The 21,332-nt window shown below is 45.6% G+C and overlaps 1 protein-coding gene across 6 annotated transcripts in view; it reads right to left on the bottom strand.

Annotated features, from left to right (window-relative positions):
- Window positions 1-1,349: 1,349 nt before the first annotated feature.
- HMGCLL1 (3-hydroxymethyl-3-methylglutaryl-CoA lyase like 1) overlaps window positions 1,350-21,332 on the bottom strand; it is a 74,803-nt gene continuing 54,820 nt past the window's right edge. For 5 of the 6 annotated variants that reach the window (XM_048496987.1, XM_048496997.1, XM_048497026.1 and 2 more), the window contains 2 exons: window positions 2,554-2,679; window positions 1,350-2,085 (listed from right to left, as the gene is read on the bottom strand). In XM_048496987.1, the coding sequence (XP_048352944.1) occupies window positions 1,918-2,085; window positions 2,554-2,679 (294 nt within the window). In that variant the 3' untranslated portion in view covers window positions 1,350-1,917. The other variant, XM_048497008.1, reaches the window with a different exon arrangement.

Raw genomic sequence — 21,332 nt, 5'->3', positions numbered from 1 at the left:
GACAAAGGAATTGAGGTTTCCATCAGAATGCCCAACCTCTGCATCAATAAAGCATCCTTTATGGTCCACTGTGGCCAAGAGCAGGACTGAGAAGAAATATTTCCTGCTCGCATAATCTCCAGGTATGCCACCCAGATGTCTGATTGGGGCGTGGGAACCACCCATCATGCTAACACAGTGTGGAAACCCCAACTGTGTAAAGCCAGCCATCACCTGTGCATTAAGAGAACAGTGAGGTTTAGTGTACAGTAGAAGTTCTCATGTTTGACATTTCAGCATAATTCCCCAAGCATTCTTCTCTGTCTCACAGGGCATACTGTTCTTGGGATCACACAACAAAGTTCAGCATGACTTCAGAAAGGTTCAAGTCAAACCTGGAGGAGGCCAAGGAAAAGTTCTGACACAAGCATGTGACTGTGCCATACTTGAATGGAACATAGAATCACTTTGGAAATGAGAAAGCAGAAGAAGAACAGTTTGGATTTTTACTGCTCCCCATTTCTCTCTGGAATGAGCAGCGGCTGCTGGTAGCAACAAGGGCCCTCCTTGCTCTGGTGACCAGCCTGGTACCTGGACTCCTTGGTTGAAGCAGTTCTAGTCTCCAGACCTGCATCCCATGATAGGCCTCCATACATATGTGCAGACTCACCAGCATCAGAAGGAGAAGCTCTAGCAAACTGAGCAAAACCAGATCTTCCAGCTCCAATTTCCACAACAGTGCAAAGATCTTTGTGAACCATGGAGAACTGGAGAAAATGGCACCCAGAGGGACAACAAGAAACTGATTTGATGAATTGCTTCTGCATTGTGAGTGTGTTGACCAATAGAAGCATGGAGATGGTCAATAACACTTACATTCAATGAGATTGTAGATGATAGTTACATCTAATCAGAGAGCAGAGCACCCAAACAGCGGGAAAATCACCATGACAGTGGAGATTCCTATCTCCATATCTTCATTTTCATGCATGTGTAAAGAAGCATAGGTTAAGAGGTGACATGATAGCCATGTTTAAATATTTGAAGGGATGTCATGTCGAAGAGGGAGAAAGCTTGTTTTCTGCTGCCTCAGAGACTAGGACACGGAGTAATGGATTCAAGGTGCAGGAAAAGAGATTCCCTAAACATTAGGAAAAACCTAAACATTAGGAAGAACTTTCTGACTGTCAGGGCTGTTTGACAGTGGAATTCACTGCCTCGGAGAGTGGTGGAGTCTCCTTCTTTGGAGGTTTTTAAACAAAGGCTGGATGAGCATATGTCCGGAGTGCTTTGACTGTGTGTTCCTGCATTGCAGGGGGTTGGACTTGATGGCCCTTGTGGTCTCTTCTATGATTCTAAAAGTGAAAAAAAAAAGCTGGGAAAAGGATGCCTAATCATGCCTTAATGGGCACATATGTAGAAGCACACCAGAAGGTGTCTTTTTTAAAGATATCCCCTGGACATCTCATTGTGAGTGTATGAAGTGAAAAGAAGCAGTCACCTCGCTTTAAGATGTCCCACAGACAGATTTTGTAATGTGTAGAACAAACCAGTGTCTTTGCTATTTGTGGTTGGCTTTAAATCAACGTCCTTCGGTTGACTGCCACCCCTTAATTAATCATGTCTGAAACCCATTTCTAAGCAGGCATTGCATGTCATCCAAATGAATACTCAAAATGGATTTCAACCATTGAGTTCCCCTTTAAGTGACTTCAGTAAACAAAGCAAGAACATAAAACCTGGAGCCAAAAGGAAACCAGGAGATTATTCAGGCCCAAGGTAAACATGAAGCAATGTTTAATTTTAGTAAGTGCTACCTACTATCAATAGAAAGATGCTGGCAAACAGGAATATAAACTCTCAGAAAGGAACACAGCCATGATAGTGAAATTTTTTAAAAATGCTGGAAATGACTTCAATTAGCTCCTCAGGGGGCTATCATGCAGCTGTAAGGATGCCTGAAAGGCAACTCTGTGGGTTCACATCTTGATCAATGACTGTTTTTTGCCGATGGAAAGCACCATGGAAAGCAAAGGAAGAGCTATAGTCCACTGCTAGACAACATCTTTTGCAGGATTGGAGGAGCAGGGCTAGGAAATGTACCTGCTGGAAATGCAAAAAATTGTGTATCAGCCAACTTCTGACATTCATGTCCTTGGAACTGAGTGGTTCACTCATGCACAGACCATTTGTTCCAGGGATGCAAAACTCAAACCACACAAGTAAATTCCTGGAATTACATGTAAAATGGTTCAATATGACCTTGAGAAAGACAGAATATCTCCCATTAGCAAACCAGAACTCCCAAGCAAGATCACTTCTAGTTACAAATGCCTGCAAGCGTTTTGCCAAAACTATGTATGCCAAAGAGCCTAACATTTCACAGTCAACAATCCTCATGGTATCAGGGCAGAATAACTCTCTGGTAAACAATTTAATGTCACAAAACATTTAACCTTTAGATGTATTGTAGAATAATGTACTTACACTTACAGTACTTCCTACTTACCTCCAATTCATAGATTTTGAAACATGCAAAATCTAATAAAGAAATGCGAAAAAACCCTCACTTACCGTGTTAATCCCTAAACCATTAAGCATGTATATCACGTCTTCTGTTGCTACATTTCCAGTGGCACCTTTCGCATATGGGCAGCCTCCCAAACCAGCAACAGCAGAATCCACCACACTAACCCCCATCTAGAAAGCAATCACAGCACCACTAGGTTACGTTTCAATCAAACAGATCATTCACAATTAAAATTCACATGCAGTGTAACTATACCTAGGCCAGACACAACTTCTTTACTCCATGGGCAACTTTTTTTTGAAAAAAAATACATTGGCTGACTACGCACAAAGTCTTTGCTGCGTAGTGGAGGCCAGTGTTCACCTCAGCAAGATTTCTTGTACATACATATTTGCTGGAGCCCCACTTTCACTTTCCACTCTCTTTGTGGCATGCGAAACTACTTATAACATGATTTAAATCTTGCTTTGCTGCCAGAGCAGGACAGATTTGCCAGTGGACCCAGCTTTGCTCCTGACATCTTCTTTCCACCCATGGCCAACCTTCCCACTCCCTTGCACTAGTTTGTATGCCTCCCCCCCTTTCATGCTGTTGGCTCCATTCCGCTTCTCTAAGTGCACTAATCAAGAGATCAATTTCTCATATGTATAGTGGAGGGGGGAGAGAAGTTGCCAGGTGCACTGGATCCTTCTCCCTCGCCCCCCTCTCCATGCTACTGGCTTAGGCTGACCAGACGTCCCGCTTTTGGAGGGACAGTCCCGCCTTCAAACAATTTGTCCCGCATCCTGCAGGTTATTTCAATTGTCCCAATTTTTGGAAGGCTGCCGCACTGCCTTCTGGGGTGCAAGGCAGTGCAGCAGCCTCCCGCACGTGGCCGCAGGAGCACGGCCTTCTGGGGCACTGCTGTTTCCCTGCCCACCTACCCGCCCGTCCCGGTTCACAAAGGTGACCATCTAGTCACCTTATACTGCTCCTTCCTCCTTCTTTAAAGTGAACATGTTAAGAGATTGATCTTTCAATATAAAATAATAATAAAGAGGGCTTTTGCAAGGAACAGTACAATCAGGCAACTCTTTGGCTCCACCCTACCTCCCCCACTCTGCTTCTCCCCCCCCCCCCAAATGGCTGGAAGGGCTTTTAAAACTTTATTTTAGGCAATAATTTGTTTTTTTAAGTCTCTCTCTTCTCTTCTCTTCTCTTCTCTTGTAACGGCAGCAGAGAGAGAGAGAGAGAGAGAAAGAGAGAGAGAGAGAGAGAGAGAGAGAGAGAGAGAGAGAGCATGTTTGCATGTGGAAGGGAAGGTGTAGACAATATCAGCTCTGTGCCTTTAAGGCTGTTGATGAACGGAGTTAATTGTTAAGAGAACTGCGAAAAGCAGGCTGCGGGCTGCGTCCGCATGGGTAAACAGAGTAATGTGAGGAGAGCCTACCATGAGCCCACTGTACAGAGAATAGGCTTCAGGTAAGTATTCCATGCATAATGGGCCATTCAGCCAGTTTGCAATTGTTGCTTGAGCTTTATCCCTGCATTTTGTGTGGTACTTGCATTTGAGACATTCAGGTGGCATTCAGTTTGGTGGGTTACTGCTTGTGTAGGCCTGGCCTACTAGCTCATGAACATTGATGGGAAATGACAAGGTAAGCATGACGATATTAAACGTATCTATGGTCTGCTTTTGGAAATGATTAATGTATAGGGTTGCCATAAGTTGGAAGTGACTTGATGGCATTTGACCCAAATGCACAGCCTGCTTTATCAGATAAGTGAGACAGAACCATTAAAAGAGAAAGACGAGCTCAAGATTACTTCTCCTTCATAACTGAGAAGAGGATTTCAACCCAAGTCTTTGCAGTTCCAATCTCCTGAACACACAGGATACTCTCTCTTAAAAAGAAAAAAAAACTTCAGATATCCTGGGGACTATCCAAAGGCTTTGCATGCTCAAATCTCCGAATAAAGAAGAGTGGCAGTGAAAAAGTTGTGAGCTATAAAGCTACTCTGCAAGACTCAAGATTAATTTAATGAAGCTGTAAAGCAACGGCCTACATAATAATTTAGTAATATTGAAACCTGGACCACATTTATCAGGAATATTTGTTGATTTATGTTCAAGAGGCAACCTGCTTATATTTTTCTTTGCATGCATTTTGATAATGATTACAATCTTCTGCTTGCAAATATTCACATATCAAGCTGACATGACCTTGCCTGTTACTCCTCAATATGTTAGAGGAAGCTGTGATTAAGTACTTCAATGAAAGGTCTCCCCAAGCTGTGAATGTATTACATAAACAAGACAATCAGACGTCAGACTTCTACAAATGGGTAAATATGGCTCAGTTTGACAGACAAGTTTTCATTTTGCTGTTAGTATTCCATCTGTTGCTGAATCTGTTTGCTTTTCAGGGCAAAAACAGCAAAACTTGAATTGCTGATTCCAGTGCGGTTAGACTGCCAGGAGATGTGGAATCTTTTGGTATATTATAACCTGACCTCGAAACTAAGCAGGACCGGTACTTGGATGGGAGACTGCCAAGGAGGGCTCTGCAGAAGAAGGCAACAGCAAACCACTTGTGCTGCTCATTTGCCTTGAAAGTCTCTTGCTGGTTGCAACTTGACAGCACATGCTTATGTATGTAGGCTGCCAAGTTGCTTGTCATGGTAAGTAACTACTCTCTGTTCCTGATGCCAGTCAATGGAGCAATAAAAGCAAAAATGGATGGTGGGGAGAGAACATGCAACCAAAAGTGATGTCACAGCATAGTGTAAGCCAGTTTCCAATCTCTCCCTTCCCATTCCTCGTGCACCCTGGAGTTGCATGGTTCCTGGCCCAAAAGAAGTTCAGCTATCCTCAATGATGGCCAGGGTTGGGGGGGGGGGGGTTGCCATTGCCCCAGTCTGGTGGAAAGCTCTGTTCAATGAGACCAGGGCCCTATGGGTCCTTAGGCAGTTCTGCAGGGCTTGTAAAACAGAGTATATGGTTGAGGTGGCTATGATACCATTTGCCCTTCCCTTTTTTTTCCTCCTTCCTCCCATTGGTTTCCATCATAAATTGATTGGGGGTACAATATCTGCAAATTGCCATCTTGTGACAGTTCTCAGATGTATTTTCTGTGTTGTTTTTGGGAAGGTTTACAGTGTTTTAATTTTTTTTTGTACTGTCTTACTATGATGTGAGCTGCCCCAAGCCACAAGGAGAGAAGCAGCATAGAAATCTAAATAACAACAACAACAATACATATGATGTGGTTCTTAGGACTGAGGAGACTTTAATGCACCTCACAGGATTCTTGTAAGGATAAAATGAATACCGGGGGGGGGGGGGGGAGAGAGCAGGATAAATACATAATATAGAGAGACAGGAGACAGATACATGCAATAATTCAAAGAATGATTATAGGCATGTACCAGGACTTGAGCATGACCTTTGTCCTTTGAATGGCACCCTCAATCCTTTACAACAGTTTCCTGTTGAAATTTCAATTTCAAAAATGGTATGTCGTGAGTTGAGGGAAACTGCTGGTTGAGGAACACAAGTCCAAAGCCTCTTGGGTGCAAGGAAGTGGACCCCATTTAAAATGGAGAACTGCCAAATAAAATGAACTGAGCCGTGTAATATTACGTGGCCCCAGCATTGCTATGTGTGCAGTGCAGCTACATGTGCCATATTAGTGTGCCAGACTGTCAGCAATCACCTGCTTATGGATTTCTGGCATGCGAAGGCTACCTATGAAACTGCTGAGATGCCAGTTTTAACGAATGAACAGGGCACAAGAAACACTGCATGGCTAAGATCTTCTTATGCTCCAGAGCGATGTCTCTGTCCGGCAGTCTGTCAAGCAAGAATGAAACCTGCTCTAAAATGGTAAATACTGTCAGGGCTGTACTATAACTGGTCATTGACTTAACATCTAGATGTAAGAATTATCACATCAAATACTGCAACCTGAATAAACCAAAGTTTTTGAGCTGTAAAATAGATATATAAGAAAATGTTTTAAACTATGAATCCAAAATATGGAATCAGAGAATCAGAGTTGGAAGGGGTCATACAGGCCACCTAGTCCAATCCCCTGCTAAGTGCAGGATCAGCCTAAAGCATCCCTGACAAATGTTTGTCCAGCCACTGCTTGAAGATGGGCTGTGAGGAAGAGCTTACCACCTACCTATGTGGCTGATTCTACTGCTGATTCCCCTCCCCCTCCCCCTCCCTCCCCTCCCTTGCATGCCACCCTGCACTCTCTCCCCTCCCTCACTCCCCTTCCCTTGCATGCCACCCCTCCCTCTACTAGGGTGGGTGGGCCATGTCCAGATGATGGGCCCCTTTCCCCGCCCTTGCATGCCACCCCTCCGTCCCTTTTCCTTGCATGCCACCCCTCCCTCCCCTTCCCTGCTAGGGTGGGTGGGCCATGTCCAGATGCTGGGCCCCCTTCATCCTCTCCCTTGCATGCCACCCCTCATTCTCTCACTGTAAAAAATGTTTTCCCTAATATCCAAATGGTAGCTTTCTGCTTATAATGTAAAGATATTATTGGATATCGTATCCTTTGCTGCCAATAGGAACAGGTCCCTGCCCTCCTCTAATGACAGCCCTTCAAATTCTTAAAGAAAGCAATCATACCCCCACTCAGCTTCCCCTTCTCCAAACTGAATGTTCCCAAGTCCCTTAGCCTTCCTCATAGGGTTGGTCTCCAGACCTCTGATCATACTTGTCATTCTCCTTGGCACCCACTCTACATTCTTCTTGAAGTGAGGTCTTCAAAACTGCACCCAGTACTCCAGGTGTGCCATCAAAACAAATTGCTAATTTGACAGAGCTGGTACCGTTTTGTGTTTTAATCAAATCCAAGTGTGCGTATAAGGTTTACCTCTCCAACAGAATATATATATATATTTTAAAAGTCAAAACTATTGTTTTACTGACCACTGGGAGGCACTGTTGCCTTAAAAAGGGCCACTATTTGAGTTGCTAGTAAAATTTGGACATGGTAACATTTTATGTAAGTTTTTTAAAACTTTAAAGGTTAAAGCAAGCAAAGGGAAACAGTACGGCATGAGATGCGTTAATATGACACTTTTAAATGTATGCCCCTCTCTCAGTTCTGCTAGCCAAATCAAAACAACATTGTATGGCCTTTATAAAAGAGACATAGAAATATCTGCTACCCACAATTGTATCCTTTTTGTAGAACATGTGCCTATATGCAGATAGGAATAAAAATTCCATACTCACACAGCATGTGTTCTCTCACTTGTGGACTCATCCCGTGACCTTTAAAATACATTAAGTTTTAAGGATGAGACCAAACTTTGAAAGCTGTCTGATTTCATTTGAAATGGAATATCCCCATTTAGTTTTCAGAAATGTAACAAACCCAAAAGTCTTGATTTTGGGATGGTTCTTTTTTATTGCTCCAAATTTTTCTCTTCAAAATTAATGTGATTTCCCAATATTTGCAACATCCGTTTTCCAACATTTACAAACATCAAATGCTGTATAACATATATGGCATAAAACAACCCAAAGGCCAGTAACGAAAATGAGGCAAACCAAAACTGACAACATCTAAGATAATAAATAAACCAAAATGTCTGCACTACTTCATATGCTTTATGTTCCCCATGCGTATAACTATGTTTGAAACCAGTGATATATGAAATGGATAAACGCTGCCAGTACCTTCAGAGCCCTAGTTCATCTATCTGATAGCCAGACATCTGTGGATACTTAAATCTGGATCTGCAGACAAACAAGCCAGATCTTTCCATGAACTTGAGAAAAGCCTCAGTAGATATAATACATTAGAGGAGTTAAAGCTCTCAAAATGAAAGAAGCTGCACCTGTAACTTTAAGAAGCAAATGCCATGTCAGAGGCCATTCAGTGGCAGAGCAGCAAGGGGGTGGGGGTGCGTTGTGCACCAGGCGCACACCTGGGGCCCCAGAAAATCACCCCCACCCCTCCCCCTTTTCCTTGTGCCCCCCCTGCAGTGCCCCCGCCCCACCCCCTTCCCACATTTATTTAGTTCCTTTTCTTTTTCTAGTACTTTTTCAGGCTGAAAAAGCGGCCTATTTACAGTTCAGGCTAAAAACTGCCCGAGGAACTACAGTTCCCAGGAGACCTTGGGGCTCACCACTGCGCCTGCCTTGCTCTTGGCAGACGCACTCCTCCCAATGGAAGCCCCTCACCTGGGGTGCTGCTTTTTAACCCTGCCCAAAGTTTTAGTTTGGTCCCAAAAGTTACACACCAAGAAAAGCATGCCAGCGTCCAGCCTGCCAAGCCTTGTCGAGGAGAGGGGGTACTCATGGGGCGGTAGATGGTACTTACAGCAAATCAGGTTAACTCAAGAGGACCTCCTGAAGCTCAGCCCAAGCCGGCAGAGCATCTTGTGCATGGCCAGCCTGTGCAGCGTGACTCCCACCACGTCTGCTGGCAGCCGCCTCTGGCTGGGCAAGGGGGGAAGGGGGAGGGGGAGATGGCGGCATGCATGCCCACAGAGAGGGCTCTGAGTGCCGCCTTGGGCACTGTAGTCATCCCCGCAGGGTCGTCGCTAAGGAATAGGCGAGACGCGGAGGAGGTTCCATCTGGTGGAGAGCGTCAGCAACAGGAAGCGCGGGATTTCGTGATCCTGACAACTCTGCCTGTGCTGGTCTCTGGCACCTTTTATTAGGGTTTCATTGTGGGCGTGTAAAGGAGGTGGGTAGGGGAGATGAGCCGGAGACCGGGAGACCTGAGATCAGTCATGTAGTATGCATGATCTCACCTGGCTAATGCGGCTTGGAGAGACAAGCGTGCCGTCTGAGCCTCACCCTCACCTGGGGTAAGACCATTGTCCCTAAGCGCCTCGTGACTGAGCCAGAACAGTTCATGACCCGTGACTCCCATAGAGAGGGTGGGATGAGGAGGTAGGGTGCGGTGGGACCAGAAGGTCAGAGGGTCCGCCATGGCGTCCAACGTTTCTACCACGGTGCTGCTGGGTCAGCAGTGCATTACTACATCTCCTCCTTTTACACGGCATTTTGTGAAGGGGACCGAAATGCTAAGGGTGATTTAAAGGACGCTTTGTCTCACCTCACTTGCGCCTGGTCAAGCTGGACCGAGCTGCTTGTAGTAACATTAGAACTTGGTTATGGGGTAAGGGGAAATTCGAGGGGCTTCTTACACACGCAGCAGGCAACATTAGATGCACACAACGTAGCGAACAAGATCCCATAACGAGGGCACAATAATTAAACCAATGCAGAGCTGCACAATAGCACTCAACCATTCCTCCCGCAGCTAGCTCCAGAGGGGCTGACCACCAATGGGGCAAAAAACATCATATTTCAGATTAGATACAACTTCTTTGCAGCTCACGTACTTTCATACATGAATCAATTGGGGAATTATCAGAAAGATTAAAACAACACATATTATGTACATTCTCACAACCCTGGTGATGCACAACAACAAATAATCAATGGCGGACATCGACATCTAAAGTCGCTTGACGTGAAAGTTCCTGCTGCCTTCGAGGAGGCCAGGGCATCCAGAGCACGGGAGGTGGGAGTTGATGGACTTCGTATGCTGTGGCCAGCCGGCCAATAGCTTTGGTGTTACAGGAAACAAGTCCTGGGACTCCCACAAGGGAAGTTCGCGAGGGGAAACACACTGGGGCTTTGGCTAGGAAACCTTGCCGCTGGGCCGCCCAAGGGGGGGGTCGAGGGGAAGGGCTGGAGCTGTGGAGCTGTGCTTGGCTTCCGGGTGAAGCCTGGGAGGTGAAACGAGATGGTGAGGCGGTGGCAGAAGGTTCCGGCAGAACACGAGGCGGAAATGCAGCAACAACAAATAACATAACTTCTAAAAATTAAGGCATGCAATAACTTCAGCAATAGTTGGTCTACAGTAAGCAATAAAAACATGGCTAAAGCCGGCTACATAGGCTGGGATGATGTATCGAAGGAAACCCGATGGTTGCATACCGTCCGCATGGCTCTTGCCATTTGACGCACTCAAAGCTACAGAAGCGTGCGATGGCGCGAGTCCATGGATTTCTGCGACGTAGGGAGAGCTACTGATAGTCTCTTAGCATTGCAGGTTCAGTGATTCTCACGCGAGCAAGGTTGTTGAGAAGAAGAAGCGTGTTCCAACAATATCTGCCGCGGCTGGAGAACAGCGAGGAGAGCCCCGTGCCACCGAATAGGAATGTCCCTGACAAGAACTCCAAGCTTCAGCCAGGGGCGGCAGAGAGGGAGAGAGAATAGCGTTGACCAGATGAGGAGCAGCAACACGCGGGTATCAACCTCTGAGCCACAGCTGGCCTAGGCTGCTGCCCGTTCTCAGGGTAGACGCAGCGAGGGGCTGTGATCCTTGTGGAGAAGAATGGGTGTGCTGGCTCCTAGGAGAGATCCCCTCCCATCTCGGGCCCAGGCTGGGGGGGCACTGGGGCCCCCTCGACAGAGGCGGCTGGGTTGGATCCTCCAGGGGAGGGAGCCAGCTCCATTTCGGGATGGGGCCTGGCCTGGCATGGCGCAGCTGGACTCCCTGTATGGAAAGAGAAACAAGCAACAGCTTTCCCCAGGGGGGTTTTATGCACAGCTGAGGTTAGTAGATGACAATAGAGGGACCTGGAGCCCTGAGTGGGGGCGCAGCACCTTTTATGAATGACTGATAGAGAACGACACTTTGGACATGGTCCGTTGGACGAGACTTTTGATTTAAGGGTCGACAGGGGGGGGGACTACTCTTCTTTCTCATTTGTCTTGGCCAAGCTGCTAGGCCAGCTGGCCCATCTCGACAACCATCACTTGCAACATTGAAAGGCGCAGAGATACAAAGGTGGAATTGCCCAAGGCTTAGGGAGAAGGGAGAGTACCTGGCATCCAGGTCGGATGTTTGTTTGTAAAACAATCCTAAATCACCCCGCCTAAGGTGTGGGTTTTGCAAAGCAACTTAAAGCAATTCCACAATTATAGTCATATCGTAATATAGCATCTATAGGTGCATGTAGAAGATGCAAAGAAAACAGTTCCTGGGCTTGAGCTTTGACTCACAGGAGCAAATTGAGAGGGTTTGGGTAAAAAACCCCGCTTTATCAGATCCTAGATCTAGAGGTGGGGATGCGCCAGCCCACGTAGAAAGAGGGAGGGGTGTGCAGAAAGGAAGGCAGAAGGCAGGGGAAGGGCTCTGGAAGTCCAGCTCCCCACCTTTCCTTTCCTGTAAGGGGACTTTGGCCGGTTTGAGCTCTGGCTTCCCAAATTCTCTCACGGAGGCTGTGTAAGATAGGTGTGGCTGAGAGAATCCCTTGGCACTGTGACCAGCCAGGGAGCTCAGTAGAGAAATGTGGGGAGCATGAAAATGATTTTGGCTTCATATGTAAGCTTGTGCCACGCCAATGTGGCAGTGCAGGGCCCAGATGTACGTAGAGGAAAAGGTTCTCAAGGAAAGGTTTGAAGAAGAGTTTTGAGGGGTTTAAACTAAGATGGAGGGCGGCCTGGAAAGCAGGTCCCATCGGCTTCCTAGGGAGCAGCATGCACGAAGCCAAGCGCTCTGTTTAAGGTTGATGTTGTAATGGGTGAAGCCTTTCAAAGGCATTGGTACACATAATCGCGAGAGAGACTTTAATTGAAACGCATAGAGCATAGCTTGAAGCAATGGACAAATCCCTCTGATGAAAGGGAAAATTTTAGGGTCTCTCTTGAAAGGGGGGATTAAGACATACAGAGCATATATATAGGCATACAGAGCCGCATAAAAGTGTAATGAGGGAGGATTGCAACTCTGATTTGGAGATCTTGCTCTCTCTGAGGTGATTGACGCATTTTGCTGCCACTGGGAGCTTTGAGCTTAGGGCTTTGCACAGGTTCAGAGGCTCACGAGATCTTGATTTGGATCCTTACAGCTGCTTGTAGTTCAGTGATTGTGGACTCTGTAGAGATTTTGAAATGCGTGCCACTCTGTGGCACTGGCCCATGGAGTGCATGGTGACTTTGGAAATAGAAGGGAGACTAGCAGAGCAGGAAGCATAGACGTAGGAGGGGGAGCGAGCAACGAGATTTAGATTAGCTGAACTTAGATTAGACTCGAAAGGAGAGCATAGAGGCAGGAGATGTTCAGAGATGAATCCTAGTGCAGTTTCTGCGGGATGTTTGTCCATACCTGGATGTGGGTGGCTCCTCTGGCTTACGTGGGAGTCGATGACCCCTGGGATGATGAACAACCCCTGTTCACGGGCGGAAGCTTTGGCAAGACCAGCCTAATGGTCTCCACAGGCTGGGGATGGGATCACTATATATTGAGCTGGAGCAGCCAAGATCTCGTGGGGAGCCCGGGAAGGGGGCTTGAGGTGTCTGGCCTTGGTTCCGGCTGGGGAGATGCCCGGGTGCGGAGCCTTCCCAGCAGGCTTCTCTTTGGGAGCACCCGGTCTTAGGACCTCCCCTGGGGAGTCTTGCCCTTCGGGGAGACCCTCCGCTCGGCTGTAGGCCCTTCCGCCGAGCAGTCTAAGCAGTGATCCCTTCTACGGGAGGTGCGTCCGTCCCTGGCTTGTTGCAATTGAAAACACTTGTCCTCGGGGGGGCTGTCTCAGGGCAGCTGGAGAGGCCGCAGCTAAAGGCTGGCTTGATGTATTTAAAGACCCATGTCCTGGCAAGCTTTGAGCATGTCGTACAGTTCAGGGTTCCTACCACCCTAAGTTCGTGACTGCCTCTATGCACTCAGCTGAGGCTGCCTTCATGGCAGGCGCTTAAGGAGTTCGCCCTGGGCACTCAAGTTGTCAACCTGCCTTTTGAGAGCCTCCTGGAGCCTGTTCTACAAACCTCGGCATAGGGCTCCTTTGGGGTTTTGGCCGGATGGTGGAGAAACTCTGGGTTGGCGCTGGCCGGCATTGGGAACCTTGATAAACGCGCTTGTATTAGGCACTTTCCAGAGGCTTAATCGTAAGGGTACCTCAGAGCAGTACAATCTGATCGCTAGTTGGGGTTGGCTGCATCGGTTACGAAGCCGTGCAAAGCTGTAGCGGTGATGTAGAAGCGCCGCCAGAGGTGGCTGCCCTGTTGAAGCAATGCTGCCAAGGAACCGGCTTTCCCAGATCACAAATTGTGCAGGGCTCGTGGCGCGCGAAAGGTGGTCTTCCAGTCGCCCGGAACCATTAGGGTGATTCCTCAGCGATTGCCTCCAGCATGCCGCCTCTCACGAGGGGCTAGTGGCTCCCACGTCTCCGCATCAGCTTAAGTGGAGCTCCAGTGAGGATGTTATAGCTTGGCAGTGCACTTTCGACAACCCGCCGTAACAATGCCGCCCCGGTGTCTGTTATTAGAAATGGGCCCGACGGGCACAATGCGAAGGGCATATCAGCATCGTCTCCCGCCAGGGTTTCTTTCCTTGCAGATCGTCATAAGCTATCACGGCTCTGCAGTTTCGAAACCAGCGCCATTACGTCAGCGGGCGCTGACGGAGGTGCGTGGCTTCCTGGAAATGAAGGCGGAGCAGAGGGGGGCGGCTGAGCCACGGGAGAATCTGAAATGGGCCGGAGGAGCAAGTAAGGTGCGAAAGGAGGACAAGAAGCGTCCAATTTAAGCGGATAGAGAAAAAATTCCGGGCTGGAAATTGAAGGTGAAAGATCGAAGGGAGGGCGGGTCAATGGCAAGGGAGCCATATGGTCTGCAGAGCTGATGGCGACATAACATTGTTCCCCCACTGCCAGTAAAGTAGTGACATCGGGCGCTGAGGCTCTGTGGGCAAGAGCATAGCCCGATGTTTCTCCTTAGCACCCAAGATTCAATGTCCCCCCCCTGCGTACCCATGGACATTGAGCTTCAATCTCTCAACCAATTCTGCGCAGCTTTCCCCTCTTCTCACGGGGACCCTGCCGCATTTCCTCGCTAACGCCTTTTCGAGTTCGCCAACGCAGTTTGTCATAAGCCCTGCTTTGCAAGCTCCCCATATTCACCGGGTGTCTGGCCGGACCGAGAGTGTCCCACAGGACGCTGTCTCTGACGCGCCGATCCAGAGGACAGGCTATACCAAACGGGTGGTCCCTGGATGCGCCGATCCAGCCGGACTTCCCCGGTATCGCTGCCCCTTCCCAGGCGGCACGTGAGCAGGGGGTGGGAGGTTCGAGGATTCCCGGTTTCGACACCAGCTTGTAGTCATCCCGCAGGGTCGCCGGCAACAGGCCGTAGACGCTGAGGAGGTTCCATCTGGTGGGAGAGCGCCAGCAACAACAGGAAGCTGGCGATTTCGTGATCCTGACAACTCAAGCCCTGTGCTGGTCTCTGGCACCTTTTATTAGGGTTTCATTGTGGGCGTGTAAAGGAGGTGGGTAGGGAGATGAGCGGGAGACCGGGAGACCTGGAGATCATCATGTGATGCATGATCTCACCTACTACAGCATGAGGAGAGAGCTGCAGCTGCCTGAGCCTAATCCCTCACCTGGGGGCAAGACCATTGTCCCTAGCCTGCGGACTGAGCCAGACAGTTCATGACCCGCGGACTCATAGGGGGGATGAGGGAGTGGGTCGCGGTGGCACTAGAAGGTCAGAGGTCCACATGCGTTCCAACGTTCTACCACGGTGCTGCTGGGTCAGCAGTGCATTACTACAGGCACCCATGCCATAGGTTCGCCATCACAGCTTTAGCATCTACAAAGAATTAAGCATTTTGAAATTCCGAAAGTCAGTAAGCATGGCCCATCTAAACTTAAGCATATTTACATCCCATTCATTCCAACAGGATACTTAAGCACATACTCAGTCCATACAGAAATCTCTAACCCTTTTGAAATCAGAGGGATTTGCAAGGATTTAACTTTGGGGGCATGATGCCAAAATATAGTTTAAAAACAGTCTACCTACAGTAAGACTCTAAAAACCATAATGAAATCTAACAATAGTGTTCTAACCTCTACATCTTAGTTAAGTAGGTGACACCCCATTTCTCTCCCAAAAGAAAGATTATTTTGGCATGGCTTCTCAAAAGTCTCTTCCCATTGCTGAGGCTACAGCCAAAAAGTCTCTGCTTTGCCTCTCAGGGCTATCAATATATAACTTTTCTTTTAGTATTCATCACTATTATTTTAAGAATGCTGGTATTTTTCAGGATCACTTGCCTGGTAACAAAAAATATATATACCAAACACCTCTAAAAGGACTCTGGTAAAAACTTGCTGTTATTTTCATGATGACACAGATGGTATAACAATACAGTTCATGGCTTACATTGCTCTTGAACTTCCAAGCAAATCCATCATTTTAACTTCTTTTCCTATTTGTGTGTTAGGTGGATGTCAATACAATGCAGGTTTAAAGCTACATCATGATTTTTAAAAATTTCTTTTCATATACCATGGATAAATGCAGATTATCTGCTACTCTGCTATATAATTTCTATTTTCCATGTATGGTAATAAAATTCAGTGAATTTACTTTAAGTGCTGTAATATTTCTCCTCTCACTTGCAAGACTAAATGAGGATAAATACCACTCCAGATTGCAAAGGATCAGACAGATTTTTTTTCAGCAAAACATTGTTTCTGTAACTGTTTACAGTTGGGAGAGGTCTATTGTCCCCATACAAATTTTCTGTCCCCGTTCAAATTCTCCTAGAGCTTCTTATCAATGAACAGCCCAGTCTGCGTAAGCAAAATAAATAGCATAGCCTGTGCATGCAACAAATCTATCAGCAAAGGATTGGGTCATATACTTCAATCTGCCTTTTCCTCACCATTTTTACAATTGGAATGAATTTGTTTCACATTACCAGAATGCTGTAGCAGTTAAGTGCAGTGGACTCTAATCTAAAGAACCAAGTTTCATGTAGAGAAGTCGGGGACCAAACTTGGTTCACCAGATTAGAGTCCACTGCACTTAACCACTGCACCATGTTGGTAATGTGAAACAAATTCATTCCTGCTGTATGATTGTGGGCCAATCACTTCTCTCAGAACTCTCTCAGCCTCCCCTCCCCTTACAAGGTGCCTGTTGTGAGAAGGGGAGGGGATTGTGATTGTAAGTCACTTTGCAACTCCTTCAGGTGAAAAAAAAGCAGGATATAAAACCAATCCTTCTTCTTCCATATTTGTATGTGAGAATGAAGTCTATTCCTTCCTTTGCTGAAATGAGAATGGCTAGGGCTTATTGAACATATCAAAGTGCCTTATACTTAATCAGGCTATTGGTCCATCAAGATCTATGTTGTCTCCTCTTTCATATCACCTACCACCTGATCCTTTTAACTGGAGATGCCAGGGATTGGACCTTTTGCATCCAAAGCAGATGCTCTTCCACCGAGTCACAGCCCTTCTGCCACCCTGTCCACCATTTATTAGCAGGCAAAGTTTGCTAATTATTGGTAATTATTTTTACTGCTGGGGTTTTCTGTTTAGTTTGTGACTTAAGTTTTGGGCTCGGTTACACAGTATACAAAATTGATTTGTTACAACAAGATCATGTCTGGGGAATTCTGGGGCTTGGACACTCCCTACTTCCTCCTTCCTTTGGATGCAGCTCAAAAATTAAACACTTCCGTTTTGGCAACATAATATACCCTGTTTCCCCAAATATAAGACATCCCCGGAAAATAAGACGTAGTAGAGGTTTTGCTGAAGTGCGAAATATAAGGCATCCCCCAAAAGTAAGACATAGCAAAGTTTTTGTTTGGAAGCATGCCCGATGAACAGAACACAGAATAATAAGACATCCCCTGAAAATAAGACATAGCGCATCTTTGGGAGCAAAAATTAATATAAGACACTGTCTTATATTCGGGGAAACACGGTAGTGTGTTATTTTATTGAAATCACAAACTGTGGTGTTTTTTCCCTTCTGCTCTCTAAGTCCAGATTACAAGCCATGTCTCTTTGGCTTGAATGGAACAGAACCATATTTGTGGTTTTGACATAATAACAGTCTCTCATGAATGCAAAGCTTTTAACTAGATGTACATGAGGAGAGGGAGTATCAGACCCCAAGACGTTCCCAACTCCATTCATGTAACAACCACCCATGGTGTTGGTAAAGAAGACTCCTATAAGCAGACTCAAAGGGGCTTGCAAACTCCTTTCCCTTCCTCCTACCACAACAGACACCTTGTGAGGTAGGTGGGGCTGAGAGAGTTCTGAAGAACTGTGACTAGCCCAAGGTCACCCACTAGGAATGAAGGAGTGGGAAAACAAATCAGGTTCACCAGATAAGGCTTCGCCACTCATGTGGAGGAGTGGAAAATCAAACCCGGCTCTCCAGATTATATTCCACCTGGTCTTAACCACTACACCTCGCTAGCTTCATGATAGACAATGAAGCAGGTGGAATTTTTCAAATTCCAATTTTTAAAAAAATGGTGTTATAAACCTGCAGCAAAGCCACATGGGACAATGAGAGAAGAATCAGGTAGGATCAAGTAGAAATCTGGTAGGATCCAACCCTATGAGTTTACAAATAATCACTGCATATTTAACCCAGTGATGGATTACAGCCTTAAAATCTAAGGTTCCAACCCCACACAGACTTAAAGGGCATTCCTAAGAAAGAAAAATATGACTTTCTAAGTCAAGCAAAGACCATGTGATTAGAAGGGTCTAATTCTTTAGAATTGTACCATTAGGATTCCCTTGATTTCAGTATGCTTAAGTGCTCTTCACACTACAGTAACCTTTATAATGACAATTTCAAAATAAATAGTTTTTCTCTGTATGGTATTTTTGTGGAGGAAGAGCAACGTCACTATGAAGAAGAATACATAATAGTTTCAAAAGCCTTCTCCAAATACATTTATTGCAACTTCTTGGATGAGAGAACCTATACCTATGTTCCATGTTAGTTTGCAACAAATATTAATGGCATTATTTTGAAATACAGACTGTCAAAATTAAAAGCAACCCCTGGCATTTATAGCATCATAAGAGTTACACAGGTGCATATTCTTCTCCAGCTATATTTGGAGAATGGAGTTTGCATTCTTTGTTCCATGCCATTTAGTGCTAGACCTCAAGACTTCTATTTATCATCACAAAGTATAAAGCCAAATGTCCTTCATTTTTCCTTTTTTTTCCAGGAGCGCCACAGATTAACAGGTTAGAATGTTTTCCACATGTCCGTTTTTACTGTCAAGAGAATATTAAAGACATTTTCCAGCTTCCGCAGCTCAGCCAGATGTCCATGGATCCCACGGTGAGAGCAAAATTGGCAAAGTAGCCTTCTCATGACCCCAGCATTGTTTTATCAAGGATCAGTTTAAAAGTATAAAGGGCCATTTCTTGCTGAGATCTGTAATGTTTTTCAGCCCTTTCCCCTGCAATTACACAAAAGTGCTGACTTTGTTGAACTACTGATACGCAGTGGTATTCCTTATGACTCCTCTCACACTGCGCTGTAATTGCTGTTTGTGTTGGCGCAAGAAAAGTACCAGGTCTTGTTTCCACTGTACATTTCCGGACTCTGGTTTCACTAACATCAGTGTAGGATATTGTACTGGGCATATGTTTTGTTGTGTAAACATTAGCCAGTAATTTACCCTGTCAATCTCCACAGACTAGCCTCTAATTACCAGGGACTTCAGATGGACAACTTCTAAAATATTTTCTAAAGCTACAACCAGTTGATTTTTCCTCCACTGATATACTATGTTCACAAAGTCATAACTGAACCCCAAATGTATTTATGACAGAATACTTTGGTTAGGTTACCTCTAGACCAGGTTTTGTTTGAATATCAAGAAAACAAATACCTAGCTATTTTTAATATTCTGTGTTGATTTAACCTTTTGACCTATGATGGTCAGGTGGCTTTTTAATTTACTACTTCTTTTAAATGCGACATTTGTTTCTCTTATACACTGTGGCATGCATTTAGTAATTATTCCATCAGCACTAAAATGAAATATACATCACCCTGCTCAGGGAGCTCTTACTGGCTAATGCTACCACATCTGCTTTGCTAATCTGGGATGCAACAATGTTTGGCCCTATTTAAATCCCACTGATTTCAGGGAAGAGAGATAAATCAATAGAACTTAGTTTCACCTGACTGTACCATTTCAGAAGCACTTTTAAGAACTGCCTTCTATAGCTTTGGGGGCCCAGTTTTGTCAGCAGAGAATGGAGGAGACTTTCTATGATGAGATATGATCCTCTTTTTTTCTGAGTTTCTTTTGCATCTATGACCTACCCTGAAACTTAAGAATACAGCAAGCAACAGCAAAAGGAGAAAACAAGATTCCAATCAAAAGCAGTTCTAATTATTTGTTTCTTGGAATCATGCTATTGGTAATATAAAAATGATCAAATAAAAATTATTAGATTATGAAAGGAAGGAACTAGATACCACTGCAGATAATGTTAATCATATGGGTATAATATTCAGTTGCAAAGTATAATTCTTTACGCATACATTGTCCATGTGGCTAGTTGAATGGATATTACCCAGCCACTGCTTTTTTAAAAAAATTCACACACTCTCAGCCTAATCTACCTCACAGGGTTTTTGTGAAGATAAAATGGAGACGAGGACAGTGGGCCTTTCCCCACTTCTCCTGCTGCTGCCGTCGCTGCGCGCTGCTCTGAGCGCGCGGCATCCCTAGCGCGCGTCTGGGTGTCCCCCACGACCCCGCTCTGCGCGGGGTCATCCAAAGGCGCCGTTTTCGCCAGCACCAGGGATGCCGCGCGCTGAGGGGGCGCAAGAGCGGCAGCGTAGGGCAGCTGCGCTGTTGCCACCCCTGACGTGGGGAGTGCAGTGGGACCCCGCGCTACTTGCGGAGAGTAGCGCGGGGCTTAAGGTAAGTGGGGAAAGGGCCAGTGATATAAGCTGCTTTGGGTTCCTACCAGGGAGAAAGGTAAGGTACAAATGAATTAAGTAAGTAATACATAAAATAAATAAATGGCAACTTCTCGGCCATGGAGCTGCTTTTTAAAAAGAAATCTCAAATGTTGTATGGGATAGCAAAGCAGTCATGTTACACAGCAACACAAGAACACGCGTTCAGACAATTAACATATGATAGGTAGGGAACAAACAGGGAAGTTGATGCCAGAAATCACTCAAGCAGTACTAAGGGTGTCACAAATTTCACAGATAGCATGTTTGACCAATTGAATTGAGAGGTATGTATTAAAATATTTATAATCTGAAGTTATACCTGAAATTTTCAGTTTCATTTCAGTTTAGGGATATCCAAAACAGGAAAAGGCAATCCTGAAATTTTGGAATTCCTGAAATTTATACTCAGAAATTTCAGGATTCTTTTCAATGTTATTTCAGCTGGTGTTGGAAAGCTGCACACCAGATCTACTACCAGCAGCAGTAGACTTGGTCTCCAGATAGAGGCCATATCTACTGATGTGGTCATTCTAAAACTTAACAAATACCCCAGACAGATTCCTGAAATGGTTTCAGTACTCTAATAGTTTCAAGATAGCTGTAACTATGCTCTTTCTGGACTACTGAAACAAAATGGCAATGAGTATTTTTGAAGCGTATGTCCCTAGTCAAATCTACTTTGTTTAACTATAATTATTAGTTGTTTTCAGAGAAGGAAAACCATTAATTGGGCAGAGTGAGAATATGCATGTATGAAAAGACAATAACACTGTGCAGCACTGTTAGGAAGGAATATGGCATAGAAAGGAATATGCCAGATACTCATAAAGAGGTTGATGAGCAGTCCACTGAAAAATTGGTGCCCTTTTTGCAACTGGTAAAAAAGGCACTGAAGTATGTTTCTGTATGCTAGGCAGGACTATAAGAAAGTAGCAGAGGAAAATATTTGTGTTTGGCAAGGAGGAGGGCTACGGATGATGAGCAGCCTGCATCAACTTAGAATACCACCCAAAGGAAGGGGAGTGAATCTGCTTGTGG

Source organism: Sphaerodactylus townsendi, linkage group LG01, assembly GCF_021028975.2.
Source record: "Sphaerodactylus townsendi isolate TG3544 linkage group LG01, MPM_Stown_v2.3, whole genome shotgun sequence".
NCBI classification, from domain to species: Eukaryota; Metazoa; Chordata; class Lepidosauria; order Squamata; family Sphaerodactylidae; genus Sphaerodactylus; species Sphaerodactylus townsendi.
Note: the sequence above shows the minus strand (reverse complement) of the source record. Positions and strands in the feature narration are given on the sequence as shown.